At 34.8% G+C, this 20,408-nt stretch overlaps 2 protein-coding genes across 3 annotated transcripts in view; one reads left to right on the top strand and one right to left on the bottom strand.

Moving 5' to 3' along the window:
- The window catches only part of LOC134542585 (cation-independent mannose-6-phosphate receptor), a 60,006-nt gene extending 50,440 nt beyond the window's left edge, over window positions 1–9,566 (bottom strand). For both annotated transcript variants that reach the window (XM_063386960.1, XM_063386961.1), the window contains exons 1-2: window positions 9,261–9,566; window positions 4,131–4,318 (exon numbers count right to left, since the gene is read on the bottom strand). In XM_063386960.1, coding sequence (XP_063243030.1) covers window positions 4,131–4,318; window positions 9,261–9,418 — 346 coding nt within the window. In that variant the 5' untranslated portion in view covers window positions 9,419–9,566. The remainder of the gene's footprint in view (window positions 1–4,130; window positions 4,319–9,260) is intronic.
- Window positions 9,567–13,575: 4,009 nt separating this feature from the next.
- LOC134542588 (chromatin assembly factor 1 p55 subunit) overlaps window positions 13,576–20,408 on the top strand; it is a 38,296-nt gene continuing 31,463 nt past the window's right edge. Inside the window, exon 1 of the mRNA XM_063386963.1 lies at window positions 13,576–13,753. Coding sequence (XP_063243033.1) covers window positions 13,735–13,753 — 19 coding nt within the window. The 5' untranslated portion in view covers window positions 13,576–13,734. The remainder of the gene's footprint in view (window positions 13,754–20,408) is intronic.

The raw sequence follows: 20,408 nt of genomic DNA, 5'->3' as shown, positions 1-20,408 counted from the left end.
AGAAATTATGCTGGAGTTAAAAACATCACAAATCACTAAATGAGTTACCTTGCATGTTTTTATATTTTCTTGAGATGCTACTACAAAGAGGGTGGAAAAGGGGAGAACTAACAATTTAAATTATTAGTTAATTTGACCCCAAGGTAGTGAAACGGGGGTTAAGTTAATTTTTATAGAAATAAATCATACTCTCAAGCAAATTAAGAATAAGTTAAAAAAATTAACAAGAATAATGTAAATTATATTATTTCTCAGCATGTTTTTACCTTTACCATTTTTATATATCCGATCGCAAAAGGGAATAAAAAGCAATCTGTTTTGTTTTATTATAAAAGTCATATCTCAAAGCTAATGATAAATATTTTATATTTTGTTATACAGGTTGTCTACCAAGTCCCAAAAGCAAAAATCAGTGACTTTTTGGGGAATTTTTGGGATCTTTTAAAAAAATTTTATGACCGAAAATTTTAATACGTATATATTATGCATTAGACTCTTTTTAAATAGAGTACACAAAAATTATTCAAGGTTATGCATTATCATCTAACCTACATATTCTATATTAGGCTATTTATCGACACTAAAAACAGTTTAATATACTTTTCTTGAGTTTTTTCAATTCATTCTCTATTTCTAATAATTCTTCTTTTTTCTCTTCAAGCAATTATTCCTTTTTTATTTTGAGTAATTTGATTTCATGTGCAGCTCTTTTTCTTGCATTTAACACCTCATCCTGTTCGTTATGTTTCCTTAGGTCTTCCGTCTTGCTGAGGCGTGCGTGCTATAGGTCTGTTGAATACGTCTAACACAGCTTTTTGAACTATTAAAACTTCACATGCAAACACCCAATGTTAATAAAAAACAATATAAAAATGTTGAAAAACAGTTTTTGTAAACACACGTCCAGAAAATATTTCTAAATCTTACAGAAACACTTGATACTTTTTATTGGTAATCTTTTACGCAGAAAAATTCAATTAACCAATACATTACATCATATATCCTTTCACTGCAAGCATAAAAAAGTTACCGATTAACTGCATAGCCATCACGTATAACACACGCTTGAGGCGCCATATTGTCAACAAAACGATACACTACCCAACATGCCACGTAAAGCCAGACACTTGCATGACGAAACATATTTGATGTTTAAATTCTTTGACTACGGTATTTGTTTACATAAAGTAGGTTAGTTTTCGCTGAAAAGTTGAAAAAAGAATAAAAATTTTAATATAAAATTAAGCTTTAACGTATGAAAAAAAATATAAAACAAGCACCCGTAGTTGTAGACTGGAAATTATTTCTATTACGAAAAAAACGTGACCCATATGGCCACTTTCGTGACTTATCCGTGACATCCGTGACCATGTGTTCAATTCAGTGACTTTTTCGTGACTTCCGTGACCGGTAGACACCCTGTTATAGTAAATTAAAAAAAAATATAAAATATTTGTAATTTAAGTTAGTTTCATCCAATGGCCAATTGATTTATTGTTTTTAGTTCATTTCTCTGCAAAATTATACATAACTTGCATTTTGTGTGTTATATGTTGTATTAACATGATATTTGGTGTTATTTTGGTTTTACTGCAATTTACCATACAATTTTGTCCCTAAAATAACACAGGAATTTATTATTACAAATTATGAGCCTGGGGTAACAAAGTGTTTGACCTTTATTCTGCAACCTTTATTTTGAAACTCATTGAATGTAATTTATTTAGCATGAATTTTTTACCAAAACACATGAACTAAATCACTGAAAAAAATTATTCATAGTTGTTTGATCTTGAATATCTTATTAGTACTACAATTTTACATGAATGTTGGCAAATTTTTCAAGCACTCAAAAATTTGCCAATTTATTTTAATGTAACTGAGTAGTTCTGTTCTGACCGTGCTTATTACAATTGTTTTTTTTATTGCATAAGTGCATCATGTGTCAGTCAAAATAAGATTATTTGGTGAAATAAATATTAAGCAATATTTTAGTTTTATATATGTTGAATAATTCACTCATTTTATGAATACAGAAGATATATGAAAATAAAAAAACAATAACCAGAAACCTGTTTTAAAAACGAAATTAACGAAAAAAAAAAGTGAGCTAGTCTTTCAATACTCACTAGAGATGTGTAAAATCTAACCTTGGTAACGAGCAAATTCATGAGTGCTCATGTTGCAAATATACGTATAACATGAAACTCAGGCCTTGGACATGAAATTTAATGTAGAAGCTTTCAAATAATGCAAAATGTGATAAATATGTATATTTACGCTAAATATGTTTGCAACTACATTACGGGACGCGACTAATACGTAGTTTCAGCAATCGCCACTAGAATTTGCTGCTGCAGCAGCCACGTTGATTATTGAATCATTTGATTGGCGGACAAAAATTTTAAACTACATAAAGAAACTGCTTCGATAAAAGCAGAAAAAAAAATTGAAAAAATATTAAACCCCGGTTTTGAACCTAATTTTCAACAAAGAATTTTACTAACAATTTTTTCTATCTGTTAAAATTTATTAAACAGTTAATACTATAAAGTTTTCCTTTATGTTTATGAACTTTGACATCAACCACAGATGCCAGCATGATGGTTACACATTTCCATTCCACGCAACTTCCGTTCCATTCATGAAATTTTGCCGGCAGCAAGAAGACATTTAGGAGTGTGACGTCATCGCTAAACAAGAATCTTCCTTTCTCCTCTCCTTCTTATTCCCTCCTCCCTGGTGGTCTGTACTGCCATTCCTCCTTTTCCCTTACTCCAGTCTTCTCTCTGCGCATGCGCTCTAATGGCTGGTCGCCCTGGTAGTTGCAACGGCTGCCTGACGTTCTTATTATTTTAGGTTCGAACGAGGCAGCATGTAATTAATTGGGTAGCAGGTTGTTCTCCGTGTCTGACGTGTTTGGGCAGCACGAAGGTTGGGGTATGTGATTAAATTTGGATTAGCCTTTTTTTCTAAATTGGTTTTCGGATTGCCTTTGGAAATTTTGTTTGGCTTATCAATACTTATAACGTGTAGGAATCATTTGTGTGCAATAATGTAACTCAGTAGTTTTGATTGGCTGTGTTGCCTTTGGGCTTTGCCCAGTATTATCAATTTTTTAGGTCAACTTTAATGTTCCCGAGTGGTCGGTTCATGGCACTCTCTCTGTTAAAAGGAGTTAAGATAAACGTTGCGAGGAGTTCAAAGCTTTAATGCAACTGTGTAGGTGTTGCATAAAATATGTAATGTTAGTAGTTGAATTCTTTTATTGTACTGCAGTTTGTACCGCACGGAGTATAGTATTGTGATTGTACTTACGAAGGTTCGTGAATCCATGACATGGTTAGGTTAGGTCATCATGCGCAAATTTGTTGTAACCTTTGTCAGATGCTGTAATTTTCTCCCTTTTGGTATAAATCATGTCCAGTGTATTAATTGCTCTTGATATTGCTCTTGCGTAGTTGCGATCGTATGTATGAATCTTTAGCAATTTACGGCTTAGAAACTTAATTGTATTGCATGATTTGTTCATTATATTGCATCTGCATGATTTAAAGGTTAGTCATTGCTCTTGCGACTGTATTCACTAGTTTTTAGTGCAGTTATGCCCTAATTGTCATTATGGTCATAAACTTTGTACCTTTATATGCTTACTTCCAACTTATCGCTGTTAGTCTCATAGTTGCATGTTACTTGTTTTGAACAAATGAGCTGTTATTTCGTGAACGAAAATGTAAAGTATTAATTTTTTAAGAGTTCACATGTCCTTCATTAGGCACCTTGCTTCGTCAATGCTAATGTTCTATTGCATTCTGTTATATTAATTGGTAAATACTTGTACTAATCCCCGAGGTTGGTACAAAATTACTCCAACCAAATGCAGTATACTGACAGCTAAGATGTTACACATCAATAAAACCATAAAATATTGCCAGCAGTTATGAATTTGCATTATATTAAAGCTCAGGTTTTTTTGTTATGCCTTAGAAGTGTAAGTTATAACTTGCATACATAAGCACGCACACACACACACACTCTTATTCCAAAGGTTACTTAAAAACATTTGGACTAGTGAAAATGCACTACAGCAGGCATGGAGAGAGATGAGAGCTGAAGGAAGGGCGGCTCACCAAGCGGAGTGCGACCGGCATTTGGTACGAGGGGTGTCCAGTTTCCACCTGCTCGGCTGGTCAGGCACACAGCCGCCCCCGTGTCGGGGCACTTGTCCGCATTTGCCGCATCCAAGTGGCCGCACATGGACACCAACACGTACGTACTGCTGTTCACCTGCGCCTGCCACACGCCTTGCTTTGACAAGCTGCAACAAGAACAAAGAACAGCAAGTGTTAGGCCCCGTCCACCCGGGCACACATAAAGGCTGCAGAGCTTCAGAAAAACTAATTGAAAACGTGATTTCAAAACTGTTCATGATATAAGAGTGACGTCTGTTTACGAAAGGCATTAAATGATACACAGTGGGTTCAGTATTTTGTTTCTAAACTGTATTTTTAAAAGGTGAGAATAGCAAATGCACATGTATGCAGAACACCCATTACCGATTCTTGAAAGCATTCAAGAGACTTGCAATACACCTTTATCTTAATTTCTGTGCCATAAATTATTATGTTTACTTTTCTTATCTCATAGTTGTCCTGTGCTTAGCCACGATACCTTGCTAGACGCACAGACAAGCGTTGCACTTATCATCCCACCTTAGAAAAACAAAAACACCCCTATTAGGTGGGCCCATAAGTCTCAATTGTACTGAGAGAGCTAACTAGAAAACTTGCCTACAAATCCACTCATTGCAAACAAATTAGTTTGATGTAATAATGCTACCTGAAAGCTGACTTTGGTCCAGAGCAAAGTTGTAAATCAGTCTAAATTTCTTGCTACTCACTTTCCACTGTTGTGTAATGATTGGTTGTTGAATACTCAATAGATGTTGTTTTGGACATATACCATTGCTGGTTATACTGAATATCAAAAGAAACCTCAATAACAGAAAAAATAATATAAATATGCAGACACAAAAAAAAAACAGACAAAATCAAACAATATCAATAATTAAAAACATGAGACAGCCCAGAAATTTCCATGGAAGAAATTAGCATAAAATTTATTATAGCACAGATGAACACAGTGGGCTAACAACAAGACAGTAGCAACAAGAACAGTAAATACACAACAAATGACTTTGCATAACACGGAAACACACAAGAACCAAACCATGATACTAAGATAAATTGGACAACACGACAAAATAGATGCACAGATGAACCCAGCAATGAGACTAAACAGATATTTTTGACACCACAATGACAAATACAGTCGGCTTCCTAACATAACAGTTGCGAAGGTTCAGAGACTGGCATCTGTTCATGTCCTAGGGCACAAACAGAATAATGAATTATTGAATATTTGGATCACCAATATTAGTATGTATAAATTTAATTCTGATTTCTGCATAATTATAGCTTGGTGTTTATTGTATTATAGCCCTACTGTGTGTGTGTGTGTATTTTATTATTTATTTATTTTATAACTGATATAGGTTTATATACCGTCAATTGTTATTTGAACCATTTGTAATATGATTGTATGATTTGTATTGTTGGTTTATATTTAACTTCTATTGTATTAAAATGTATTTAACTTGCTCCATGTCCCTAATTTGGGACTAAAACGGAGTGCATGAATAAATAAATGAAATAAATAAATAAATGTCCAAAACAACATTTTAAACTCAATAAAAAATTTAAGTACAAAACTGTTAATAATTAATCAAGAGCAGTATCATTTATTTCAATTTAAGACAAACAATCAAAACAGCTAGAAAGCAAGTGACACCATGGTCACACACACGTGCACAGATGTGCATGCACATGCACACACACATTATGTCAATAAACTAAACAACTTGAAAATATCTAAAACCTCTTACATTAAAGATCTTGGAATCATTATAGAATAAATTACACTTTCATAAACATGTTGACTATTTATATTCTACCTCCCGTAGAATCTCTGTCCTAATAAAATAATTATGTTTTATGCTAATAATTCAGATTTCATCCTATCACTTTATTTATTTATTTATTAATATAACAGATTGTAAAAATAAAATGTATTAAAAACAAAACAAATTAATTAATATAAAGAAGCGTCCACAATCAACTCTTACTCTTCTTTCAGATCGTAGAACTCAGCTAGATGATTGTTTTGTTCAAAAATGTTGTTATAAAATCAAATGCAATTATGTCCTTATATACTAATTCTGGTTTGAGAGTTCCTCAATTAAACAGTTGCCTGTTTATCTTTTTTGTGTATCCTCTATAATTATTTATAGATTAATTACAAATTTTAATAAAAGGACCATGCAGCTTAGTTAAACAAGCATATTAGAATATTCTTTAAAACTTATAAGTCAGCTTATTGTACAATTAGTCTAACATTATGTATTCTTTATTTTCCAATAACTTTGTTTTTTTAATAACTTATATTAATTTATTTAATAATGTATTTGTTAAATTCATTTTGGTAAATATGTAGTGTACGGATTAGCGGCAAAAAAAAATCGTACAAATATAAAATAACTTTCATTATATGCTCTTTTACGTCCTCTTTTCATAACCGCCTGCGGAGATAAAAAATTCCAATTACTTTTGGAGATATCGCCGTTCTTATTTTGCAATACAAGCCCTGTGTAATCATTCAACAGACGCCATTTTATATTTTGCCGTGTGTGTGTGAATGCCTAAATAACAGAAATTTTCCATTAGGTAAGGTTAGTTACATTATAAATACTTCAAAATAAACGGAAATTAAAAATAATATCAATTAATTTTACTTGTATAGTATTAAGTATTTATAATTTATTTTATAGGTAAATATTTACAATCGCGGTAGATGCCAAAAAAAATGCTAAAAATCCGAAAATACTTTTATTCTATGCTCTTTCACTTCCTCTTTTCAAATCAACCGGCGGAGATAAGAAATTCCAAATACTTTAGGAGATATCTAATTTTTTAATTTCATGATATGTAGAGTCGCGGTAGATGCCAAAAAAAATGTAAAAAATCCTAAAATACCTTTATCATATGCTATTCAACTTCCTCTTTTCATTAAAAGCGGCGGAGATAAGAAATTCCAAATACTTTAGGAGATATCGAATTTTTTAATTTTGCAATACAAGACCTGTGGAACCATTCGAGCGGCGCCATTTTTGTTATTTTGCCGTGTGTTCGTCAATACGTGAATCGTGAATGCGTAATTAATAAAATGGTTGATTAGGTCAGGCCAGTTACATTATTAATACTTTCAAACTAAGCCGACATTAAAAATTATTTTGTGAATTAATTTTAATGGCTGTTTAGTTTTAAAATATTTATAATGTAACTGACCTGACCAAACAAACCCGGACAGAGGGTGAACAGTAAACTAAAATGGTCGATTAGGTCAGGTCAGTTACATTATAAATACTTTCAAACTAAGGTGATATTAAAAATAATGTGAATTAATTTTAATTATTCTGTAGTTTTAAATTATTTATAATGTAACTGACCTTACCTAACAAACCCGTAACAAAGGATGTACAGTAACAACTCACGTAAAAAAATTTTTTTTGTTACTTATTACTTGCGCAACAATATCAAAATAACAAATAAGACTTTAAAATTAGAAACGTTAAAAACTCACGTAAGTTGGAGGCGGTAATTAAACACCGTTTTAAACAATAATTGAACTAAATAATCACGTATTAGTTCATTTGAATTCTGGCCTATCACGAACAATCACGTGACATCATTATCCAATAAAAAAATAGATACTCGAACGTAAACAAGAAACAATGTTGCACGCACGCCACAGGAATGCGCTGGTTTTGTGCTGAAATTTAAAAATTCGATATCTCCTAAAGTATTTGGAATTTCTAATCTCCGCCGCTTTTAATGAAAAGAGGAAGTTGAAGAGCATATAATAAAGGTATTTTCAGATGTTTAGCATTTTTTTTGGCATATACCGCGACTCTACATATCATGAAATTAAAAAATTCGATATCTCCTAAAGTATTTGGAATTTCTTACCTCCGTCGGTTGTTTTGAAAAGAGGAAGTGAAAGGGCACAGAATAAAAGTATTTTCAGATTTTTAGCATTTTTTTTGGCATCTACCGCGATTGTAAATATTTACCATTTTATATTGTTGTTATTCTCACTTTGGTTTTTGTAGTTTATCAGTTTTCTTTTTTTTTGTTCTGGAATTTGTTGTTGCTGTTAGAATAATTTAGATTCATTTATATTTGTGTATGTTGTGCCATTTTGTGCTAGTGTCCTTTATGTGTTGTCCTTATAATTTGTGTTGTGTTTTTGTATTTATGTTGTGCCTACGTCCAGTAGCGTAGCCAGGATTTGTGTATGGGGGGTGTTAAGAAGCATGCCACCCCCCCCCCCCCGTGTTAAAGCGGGGGGGGGGGGGTCCGGGGGTCCTCCCCCGGGAAAATTTGGATATTAAGGTGTAAAATAGTGGTGCTATTTTAGCAAGATACCAAAATAAACACAAAATACACAAAATAACATAGGGGTAGAATAATTACAACGGTAATAAGCAATAAGACAAGAACAAAGAATCTACAAAGAATGATCAAAGAGTAATCGCTCACAATGGATAAGTCCGGTAATTCTGGTCCCTATGGTTTAGGTGGGTTGGGAAGTCAGAGCGGCAATTTTTATTAAGGTTACATTTATCTCTAAGTTATCACTTAGGTACTTTTAAAACGTTTTAAACAAATCTTATTCCAAAAATCTAACGAGTAATATTATATACAAACAAAATAAAACATGATTCTGAAGTTAATGGATGTAGGGACGCATCCCAAGAAACCTCAATTTTTGTGGACGCATGTAAGGATGCCGATGCATCCCTTGTAAGAATTCGGAAGCAACAAAAAAATGGCCGTGTCCCCTACAATGCCCTTATAGAGGAACTCTTAATAGGTTAGTACAGGTATTTGAATGCAGCTATAGTAAATTACAATACTTCCCTAGATGAAAGCCAAAATTAAATTAAACGTGAGTTATAATTTGCTCTGCAGGTGTTTCTCATGTAAGAAAAAATTACTCTATTTACTCTAAAGAATAGTCTGTGGCCCATTCAATGACTGAACAAAACCACTACTTACACTTTACTTGCACCTGAAACTCAAAACTACGTGTATCCAACTTAAATTTCATTTGATTAAATTTTAAAAAAAATAATAACTTACCTCGACAAGTCAAACTGCCGGGTGTGACCATTCTGTGACACATTGAACTTACACGAAGGCGGTAAATTAGTACCGGCAACTTTGAAGGTTAATGTAAGTAGACATAATGTTATAAAAAAACAAAGGTGCACTAAACCAGAAATACAGTTCCCGTGCATGATTTTCAAACAAAATATATCACTACATTAATTTAACTACAATAGTTCCAAACATCCTCATTCAAACCCACACACTTCCTTTCGCTCCACTTGACCGTTTAACATAATAATACCACAGATTCATGTAACGCTTTTTCTAGTCTAGTGATGGGTCGTTCGTTAACGATTCGTTCAAAAAGAACGAATCTTTAAGAGAACGAAATCTTGCGATTCGTTCGCGATGTAAAGAACCGGCTCTTTGAGAGCCGGTACCTAGAAAGATTCGGAAGAACGAAAACGCGGAGAGAACGAGAGAACGAGAGAACGAGATGAGAGAACCGGCCATGCGCCCGGTCTGATTCGTTCGTGAAATGATTCATGACGTCAGGAGTCTGAAGAATTAGTAATCACAGCGTGCGCATGTTCACAAGAGCAAACGATAACTGATCAAATAAAATAGGGTAACATGAAAAGTATCTATACCTGAAAATGTCAACTGTTAAGTAGTGGTTTAAAATTGCTTTTTCACATTCACATACACAAATTTGGAAATAAAAAACTAAAAAAACAAAAAAAAAACCGTATGAATTAAAAAATAACAGGGAAAGTAACTACAAATGTTCACGCTTACCATTTTTGGGTTAATTAATGTACTTCATTTGTTTCTCTTCATACTGAATTGCAGTAGTATTAAATTTTTGTCTTTTTTCTCTAAATGTGTTGGTCTACATGTAAACACTTTACTGTCACTAGAGTGTAAATAGCCTATATATTAATATTTGTAACTTAAAAAGTAATAAAATATAAATAATCTTGTTTCATATACGCAACTGTGATTCACTGGCTACGGAAAGCAATGTTCAAATTCAAATACACGTACGTAATACTCTAAAGGATGAACGAGTTACGACACCTGATAAAAGAGCCAGATCCCATACACAGAAAAGAACGAATTGACCGAGATGAACGAATCGTTCTGAACGAATCATCTCACGGTACTGATCCAAAAGAACCGATTCGGTCAAAAGATCCGTTCTGCCCATCACTATTCTAGTCAGAGATCTCTGCTTGTAGGTTGTAGTTCGCCACCTGCCGGTTGCTACATATAATTCAGGAAATAACCGAAATGAATTCCGGAATCCCATGTGTGATACCATTTACACTAAAAAAAAAAGTTTTATTTTAAAGGGCATATCCTGACAATTAATTTTTTTTTAAAACTAATTAAAACTACAGGTTATAATCTTTAGGAGGGGTTCAGTCCAGAAATGAGTATATCCTTTTATGTTTTCCCACCAAGAAAGCACATTTCCTTGTAAATACATAATACCATGATCAATCCAAACCTCTTTGTCCTTTTTATATGCATATTTTATTCCTGAGCACGCTACAGATTTTTGACAGTTCTTCATGTATCAGACCACTAAATATCAGTAGTAACACACGGCCTACACACATGGGCCGTGGTCGTGACATACTCGTACAACTGTCATACTGCACATAGGTGTACCCAGAATTTTTTTTCGGATGGGGAGGAGTGTATGTCCAGATTTTTAAGAAAAAATCCATTTACAGAAAATTTGAATTTTTACTAAACATATATTTTTTAAACTTTAAACATTTTACAGAATTATTATTATCATTATTATTGGCAAATTCAGTAACCACTTCATTCAGGTCAGTGTGAATGTTGTAATGGACATTAAGTAAGGCCAATTAAATCAGTCTGTCCAGAGATATGGTAATCCGAAAATAGGATTTTAATCTTCTAAAGGAAGAAGTTGTTGTTATTAAGATTGGAAGGGTCGCCAAAACGTTTAGTGAGCAATGGTTTTTAGGGTAAAAGCCTGTATCACATTGGTCCTGGGCTTCCACAGTACTCTGATGCCGTCCCCGCTACCTCTGACTATTTAGACGTGATTTTTGCTCGGGTTCGTGATCTCAGGGAAGGTCCTGCCTTGTGGCTAGAGATAGGGGTTAACGCAGTAGGGCCCCCCGAGCTGTTATGGCCACTCGGGACGCCTGAAGAATAACACAAAGTTTCTGGAAGATAGTTGGTGAATTTAATACAGCACAGCCCAATACATGGTGCTGCCCGTTCTGGCTGTAACGGTTTGCCCGACGCGACTAGTCACACGCGCAGCTCACTTCCTCAGTGGCGGCTCACGATTTTAATGCGCGTGAGGGGCGGACTTGTACACGTGATGCGATAGTTACAAAAATACACTCTGACATGGCGCACGATATCTTGACGAACAATACACTTCACTATTACCTAACACTTAATAAACTGGGCTAGTGGCACGTAGGCCCGAGTCTCCGGCGACTCTATGTGATACCTAGATGTGTCCCAGGGACTGAATCGTTATTATGTTTGGCGACACAATGCCGTACAATGGTGATACATAAACCCTAACGTGACAGATAACACTTTGACGAGCAACTATTTCACTAATACATAACACTTAATAAACTGGGCTAGTGGCACGTAGGCCCGTGTCTCCGGCGACTCTACGTGATATCTAGATGTGTCCCAGGGACTGAATCGTTATTATGTTCAACGGCACGTGTTGCCTGCTGGCTGCCCCGTGCGGGCCAAAACTAAGTAGCCTGTAGGCTAAGTTGGGGCGTGAAGCGCCGACGTAAATTCACGTAAACTTCCCACAGTACTTACGAATGACGTAGAACACTCATCTTGGAGCACTGATTTAATTAAGTTAAATACCTCATGGTAAATTGAGGCCGACCGCGGAACTGTACGTAAAAGTTTGAAAAGATATTACACTATTGAAAACTACATGTCGGTGAAAGCAAAGGTTGATGGTTCCGCGTTTGCACGCAGGCTGCCGGCCTGTTTGAGCTCTCGAAGGACACTGCCGGTGTCACCGCGCGCGACCCCCCTCCCCCGCCAGCCCTCCCGCGGAAATGTGTGAATTTCGCGGGAAACTGAACCGGCCAGGTTCGGGACAAAACGCACAGTGAGACATATTTTTGACAGGACTGAATTATTAATTAATGAAAAATAATGTTTAATAAAAACCTGTGGAAAAATATAATATAATTAAAATAATTTGTTGTAGTGCGGCGGAAGGATATGCCACACCCGGCCTGATCCTTCCGCCAGTGCAGCACTCATTGCATGGCGTTCGCCTCGTCACACGTACTACCCTTTGCTGCGCGCACGGGCGCGTTCGGTGCACACGCTTTTGCGAGACGTTGATGAGGCATAGCGGTCTATGCGACAGAGGAGCATTGGTGGTCGGCGTCAACTCTTAGTGCTGTTGGCAGAATGGCACACTTTTTGCCAGATTTTAAACTTATCTTTGATAATTGCTACATTCTTTTCTGACACAACTACTGCTTACGTTGCAATGCACTCGTCAATCTCCGTGTTAGCACAAGTTACACTGTTTTAAATGGAGTAGTCGTTACCAGAGCAGATATCGCCGAAGCGGCAGTCACTGAAGCAGTCGTCGTCGGGGCAATAGCTACAATCATTCAAAGCTTACATACTGCAAAATTTATAACACATGCTTCCTAACCCTTAAGGGACAGAAGGTAAGTGGTGAGGCCCCATATTACAAGGAAAATGGATACGCTGTTTCTTCGCAGCCCAGAGGTGTTGATGAAGAGCTAAGTCGAGAAGTAGAGGCTACCCATCTCAGCACTGACCTAATCCAACATCTAGTCCAATCAGTAGCCAATAGCTTCCCTGCAAACTATGCCCTTCCAGCAAGCAGTAGAGTCCCCTATCTGAGCCTATCACATATCTGGGTGGGACCCCTCAGAAAACCCAGAGAGCCTGTGATATGACAGAGGACCTATCCAACCTCTACTAGCTATCCAGGCTAGTACCAGAGTAGTGTGACACTACTCACATGTTCACATTAATCAGCTAATAAAAGTTATGTAACAAATTACCAAATTTAAATTAATACCTACAGTAAAAGTCTCAATGGAAAATATTAAGGTGTACAGCACACCTCAAGCTTTGGCTTCGCAGCAGAACATGCCAAGTCCATGGGACAGCATATGTTTGTGTGTTATGTGACACATCAATGTGTTTTTTATTATTTTAATTTTGAGCAGTCAAAGTTTGTCTCTTAACTATTATTATTATTATTATTATTATTATTATTATTATTATTATTATTATTATTATTTTGTGATTTTATGCTAGTTCAATTATCAAAGCATCAACTCATAGAGTATTACCCGAACTTTGCAAGTCAAAAGTATGATAGAGAAATGAACGCACTCCAATTGGTTTGGCGGGAGTAGGTGTACGTGGACGCCAAAATCGTATATTTTGCTTATTAATATTTTGTGAATGCGTCATGGGCGATAAGGATGGAGGTAGGTGCCATTTGGAATTTTTAATTATATACATTTGTTTTGTTAAATAACTTAAATATCCTGCAATTTAATGTTCAGGTTTGCTATTTTTGAGAATGGAATTTAGTAATCTTAGGTTAACTTTCATTGTTATTTAATTTTTATTATTTCCACAGAGATAAAATATAGATAGCTATTCGTAAAACTTTAAAATGATATAATGTCATCGTTTTCAAATAAATTTATTAAAGTACTTAAATTTTTTATCTGAACACAAAGCGTTTTGTTATGTTGCTAAGGGCTCTTAACAATAGTTTGATTTCTAAATGCGTTGTATTAAGTGTTATTAATTTGTTTGTGCAATAAAAAAAGTTAGATTATTTTGGATATTTAGATTTTTAATACAATTTTAACTTGTTTGAAAGACCTAACCAAAAATCCACATATATTTGATAGTATTTTTAATCTAGCTAACCTAATCACCCATTCACACGATTTCAAAGCATTTTTGTTTAGCTAATCACACCTAACCAAACGTCACAATTTTGCACAATGTAGTGTTCTTAACCTACTGTAACAAACGTTTATAATGCCAGAACTACATTAGTCCGTCTTCCGTCCGTCAAGTGTTAGGTAACTTAATACTTTTGACAGTTCGACGGATGAAATCATAACCTTCAAGAATTTTGGTAAATTGTGATGGTTGTGACTTTACAATAAAAAAAATTATAAAATTTAAAAAGTTGTGGGTTTTTGCAAACTTAAGACATTCCTCTACTTACCCTGAAAAGAGCGTTTCAAAATTACTAATGGTTTTGAAGAAATTACTGTTTATAGATTACAATAGGTAGCCTGTGCGACTGTCATGTTGATCTTTATTAACGTACCCAGGGCTCTTTTAAAATGACAGGGATGTGTAATGTCAGTACATTATGGCTGGGGCCAAAAATAATTTCTTCCCTAATTGGTGTTCCATCCTAATTGTGCCAAATTAGGGTATGAAACAGTGTTAGCCCTGGTTGTAAGGTACTGAGATTAAACATCCTGATATTTTAGAAAACATACAACAAGTCACAATCATGCCCGGCTAAGATGACGAGTGTTCCTTGTACAAACTTAAAACACTTGAAACAACTCTACGAATATTTCAGGTATTGTTTATGATAATTACTGGATAGGAACATCAGAAATGAATTTTTATTCTTATTCTCCTAGATGACTTAAATTGTCACATGTTCTTGACACACTAAAACCGGCAGCATACACTCACTTTTGCCGATCGTTACTCACTGTTCTGTGCCTTCCTGATCTAATATCCCTAGCGACTTTATCTTCTAGGTACACAGATACATGGGAACATAATTCCTGGTGGGCCAGCGGACCACCCGGTCCTACGCCGCACGTATGGAGTCTTGATGAATTCTAGCTGAAAGTCCGAAACTTGATAAAAAAAAACGAAGGTTGATATTAAACTGCGGCTCTTCCCCGGCACTCAAATATGAAATTGTTGATTCTTAAACAGCTCATTATATAATATTTATTAGCCGCTGCCCCTGCACAGCCTCTCGGCACAGTACTTGAACAACGACTGATGAAACACAGCACATCACTAAACACTACAGAAAACTCCAGTTAGCTGGGGACTTCCCTGAAATACTGCCTTACTACTGGCTTCAAAATTTATTCTTACAAATATGAGGGCTTCCCCAGTCTCTGCCCCTCTCTCATACCTTCTGTCTCTCTCTCTTACCTTCTGTCTCTTTTTAATTTAACACAGAATTCTGTGATTTGCCCAGTCAGATGTTCCCACGTTCTGGGCTAACATCTGTGTTTGTCTCACACAGGAGGCGATAAACTATCGTCTTTAGTGCCGCTGTGTGGCCGCACGTCTCTATTTCCTTCTGCCTAATACTCACAGTCTTAAGACCACTATAAAATGCATACATAATGTTAATATTAAAAGAGTAACAATGCAATAAAATACTGAAACTCACAGACAAATAATACCCCAGTCATCAGAGTGAAAGCCAATGAAATTATAGTTAAGAGGCTTTTTAAAATAAAATATTTAACATTAAAATTATTCACAAGAATATTACAAATAATAAAATACAAGTATGAAAAACTAGGTTACTACGACTTCGAAGATATATAATCAGCTGATATACTGCAATACTGAGAAAGCATAATATTTCGGTAAATATGTAGTTGAGCGGTATTTGCGAAAAAAAAATGTTAAAAATCCGAAAATACCGTTATTAGACGCTCTTCAAATTCCTCTTTTCATTAAAAGCGGTGGAGGTAATAAATTCCAAATACTTTAGGAGATATTGAATTTTTAAATTTCATCATATGTAGTTGAGCGGTATTTGCGAAAAAAAATGTTAAAAGTCCGAAAATACCTTTATTAGATGCTCTTCAACGTCCTCTTTTCATTAAAAGCGGCGGAGATAAGAAATTCCAAATACTTGAGGAGATATCGCCGTTCTTATTTTGCATACAAGACCTGTGTTTATCATTCGACCGCTGCCATTTTTTTTATTTTGCCGTGTGTTTGTGAATGCCTAATTAATGAAAATGGTTGATTAGGTCAGGTCAGTTACATTATAAATACTTTGAAACTAAGCGTACATTAGAAATAATATGAAATTATTTCAATGGTTCTTTAGTTTTAAAGTATTTATAATGTAACTGACCTGACCTAACTAACCGGGACAAAGGATGAACAGTAACAACTCACGTAAAATTTTTTTGTTACTTATTACTTGCGCAACAATAAAAAATAAGACTTTAAAATTAGAAACGTTAAAAACTCGCCTAAGTTGGAGGCGGTAATTAAACACCGTTTTAAAACAATAAATGAACTAAATATTCATGTATTGGTTCATTTGAATTCTGACCTATCACAATCAATCACGTGACATCATTATCCAATAAAAAAAATAGATACTCGTAAACAAGAAACAATGCGGAATGCCACATGAATTCACTGGTATAATTGTGATGAAATTTAAAAATTCGATATCTCCTAAAGTATTTGGAATTTCTTATCTCCACCGCTTTTAATGAAAAGAGGAAGTTGAAGAGCATCTACTAAAGGTATTTTCGGATTTTTAACATTTTTTTTTCGCAAATACCGCTCAACTACATATGATAAAATTTAAAAATTCGATATCTCCTAAAGTATTTGGAATTTCTTACCTCCGCCGCTTTTAATGAAAAGAGGAAGTTAAAGAGCATAGAATAAAAGTATTTTCGGATTTTTAACATTTTTTTTCGCAAATACCGCCCAACTACATATTTACCAATTTTTCTTCTTTTTTTTAATTACTTGTAAAAGCTGGGGAGGGCAAGGTCTTGCAACGTTACAATCAATCTCGGCTACACTGTATTCCTTAGGATCTCTGGAGAACCACAGGATCAAGTTGCAGCTAGTGTCAAGTAAACAAGTGGTGACAACAGGATCAGGGATATCTGTCGTGGAAAACAGTCTTGGCAACACTAATAAAGCACAAGATGGCTATGTATAGTGTTCTGTGCATGCTCTAGTATAAAAATTTGTCAACAAAGGCATGCCATAGTATGTTAATAGCGGACTAGTTAAAGATTTTTTTTGTGGTTTATTTAATTTGAGCAAATATTCACTTGTAAAGTATTTTAAGTGAATTTTTTTCCAATATTAAGCAGGATGCAGATTGTTTAGTAGGTTTGGTACAGGAAAGACTTAATTTTTTACAATCCATCTTTGGAGGAGTATCACGAACAGCAATTTCATTTTAAGAATGTTGGAAGAAATAACGTAAAAAAAATACGGTGTTTAGATGTTGCAACAAGAGAGTATTATATTAAGCTATTGTAATGCATCGTGTAGTGTTGTACCTGTGGCATATCATGTTTTGTCTGGTTCTGTGTGCGTTCAGCTTTAGTTAACTCGTACTGATGCAGGTAGCTTTCACATGGTGTTATACAAACTTGATAAAAATTTTTTTTCCATTGATGACTTTTTTGGTTGTTGCATTGGGGGGGGGGGGGGGGGGGGGGAATTAGACCCACTCTTTTTTTTTTTTAAAATAATAATTTACCTCAGCTTGCAATTCAACATTTGTATTACAATTTTTGACTTGAAGGTAATAGGAACTAGCATCGGGCATTTTCTGGAGTCAAAGTTAATGGTGCTCTGGTGTTATTATTATGACAGTTTTAGTTAAATAATCAGTTCCTCCCATGGTCACTAAGTGGACCTTTTTGTAAACATAAAATTGTAACAAGCTGTAAAAGCTTGGGAGGATACAGTGGTTGGTAACTAGAGTAGATGGCTGGAAGTAGTGATTGATACTTGTACAATGAACTCCCTTGAATTTTGATTGATGGGTACCTACAACATAGTATTTTTACCACCCCAGAATTGAATTATTATAACAGTCAGTATTACATTATATTAAGCTTTATTTGGCCTGCCTATCTAGTGATAGCAAATTCAAATAATGCTGATGAAAATGTTATTTGTTACTAGCAAGTACCCGGCATGCATTGCAGTGCCACTCAAAGGAAAGAAAATGTTTTGTTTTAATTCTATTTTTTTGAATTGCTTTTGTGGATGCAAAAATTTTTTTTTTCAACCACTTTGAATTCTTTACTTAGTTTGTTCTTACAACTGCTATATAGCCTAATCAAAATTCATGTAAATGGCTTAGTGGGTCCCAGAAGCTCACAATTCTTTCCACAAGGATAAGGTCATCACACTGGTGAGGTAGGGAATAAAATGAAAAATGGACCATTTTCCCAGAAGTGCTGGAACAGTTTTAGCTAAGGGAAGATCAGTTATAAAATGAACTGTGAAGAAATCAAAGTGTTTGTTATTAGAAAATATTTTGAGTCCCCCGTCAACCCTAGACCAAAATCTGACAATTTAATTTCTTCTCTTTATTTTCATACCTTTTTGCATCTATTTTGTACAGAAGAGTGTGCAAAATTTCATTTTGGAGGATAAGGTAGGGTGGGGTGGGGAAGTTGCCTGTTGTTTGGGAATGATTTTGTATCTTTAGAGTAAACCCCAAATTTACTCAGAAACATGGGCAAAAATCTGTAGGATTTCCAATTGCGGGGGGGGGGGGGGGGGGGGGGGTGTGTTACCTGTGTAATAATGTTTATCATTCCCATTTCACAGTTATGATTTTGCAAGCTCAAGCGGGCCACCTCAGAGAGGGACTTTGTGATTCCAGGGGAGGACTGGGCACCCCTACACCCCCCCCCCCCCCCCTCCTTTTTAATCTACACTCATTCTCAGTAATTAATCATTTTCTTGTATTTTCACATTATAAATTTTGGTTCAAATTTCAAAAGTCTGTATTTATTTACTTTATTTTATCTCTTGTTCGAAAAAAAAAATACAAATAATTTATCTTTATTTATACCTAGTAAGCAAGTAAGGATGGGGGTATGATCTCAAATGAAAAAAAATTCTAAGTTAATGTATTCAAATAGATTTATAAAGGAATTGGCTATTTTGGTAATAAGTTTATTTGTTATGAATCATTACGCTACATGCTTATCCCTTGCTGTGTTCCCATTCCACTACTAGCGCATGCGTTGGTGTGGTGTCGCCACTGATGCACTCTCCTCCTCTGCTGGTTCCCCCAACATGTACCTAACTATTCCCTTCATGCAATCGGAATTTTCATAGCGCTCGAAAATCGTAGCCAAGGTGAACAGGGAAACCTTAGGGGAATCGGCCTAATTAAGAGTGTGGAATCCTACCCTTGGTTATTGATACAAAGTATTTTCAGATGGTTATTACATGCTTTATATTAGCTTCACCTGTATGTTTGTCTGTCCGTCTGTAACTCTGTCTGTCCGTCTGTAACTCTTTCGACTAAGAGTGAGTGACTCATCACTGTAAAATGTCCCACCCATTTCATTACGTTCGTTAGCCGAGCGGTCTAAGGCGCGCGACTTCTGTGACGTCAGCTTTCGGATTCAGCGATCGTGGGTTCTACTCCCGGCCACGCCGAAAAAAAAAAGCTTTTTTTTTTTCCCCGGTAAATTCTAATATTATATCCATACATCTAACTGCAAATGATTCGTAGAGACTTTACCATTTCTTTGTGACGTTGCAACTCCAAATAGTTATCTCAGATGGTAATAGGTAGTGTCGGTAACTCATTTCCCTATGATAATTATACATAAATATAGTTTAAAAAACTAAAAAAACATGCTTTTAAAGAATATCAAACTAAAAAGTTAAAAATAAATATAGTTTAAAAAACTAAAAAACATGCTTTTAAAGAATATCAAACTAAAAAGTTAAAAATAAATATAGTTTAAAAAACTAAAGAAACATGCTTTTAAAGATTATCAAACTAAAAAGTAAAAAATAATTTTAAAATTAAATTTATGACAATAGTATATAAGCAATACTAGTATAAATGAGAAAAAAGCATGGGGCGCTTAATATTCAAAAAATATGGCACAAAGCGCCTCAAGCTTTTTTCTCATTTATACTAGTATTGCTTATATACTATTGTCATAAATTTAATTTTAAAATTATTTTTTACTTTTTAGTTTGATAATCTTTAAAAGCATGTTTCTTTAGTTTTTTAAACTATATTTATTTTTCATCACTCAAAAACAACCTGAAGTAAATTTATGGGTGTAACAGAAGTATATATTTGAATCA

This window comes from Bacillus rossius, assembly GCF_032445375.1.
Source record: "Bacillus rossius redtenbacheri isolate Brsri chromosome 9 unlocalized genomic scaffold, Brsri_v3 Brsri_v3_scf9_1, whole genome shotgun sequence".
Taxonomy (NCBI): Eukaryota; Metazoa; Arthropoda; class Insecta; order Phasmatodea; family Bacillidae; genus Bacillus; species Bacillus rossius.
The sequence above is the reverse complement of the archived record's forward strand: the minus strand, read 5'-3'. Positions and strand labels throughout refer to the sequence as shown.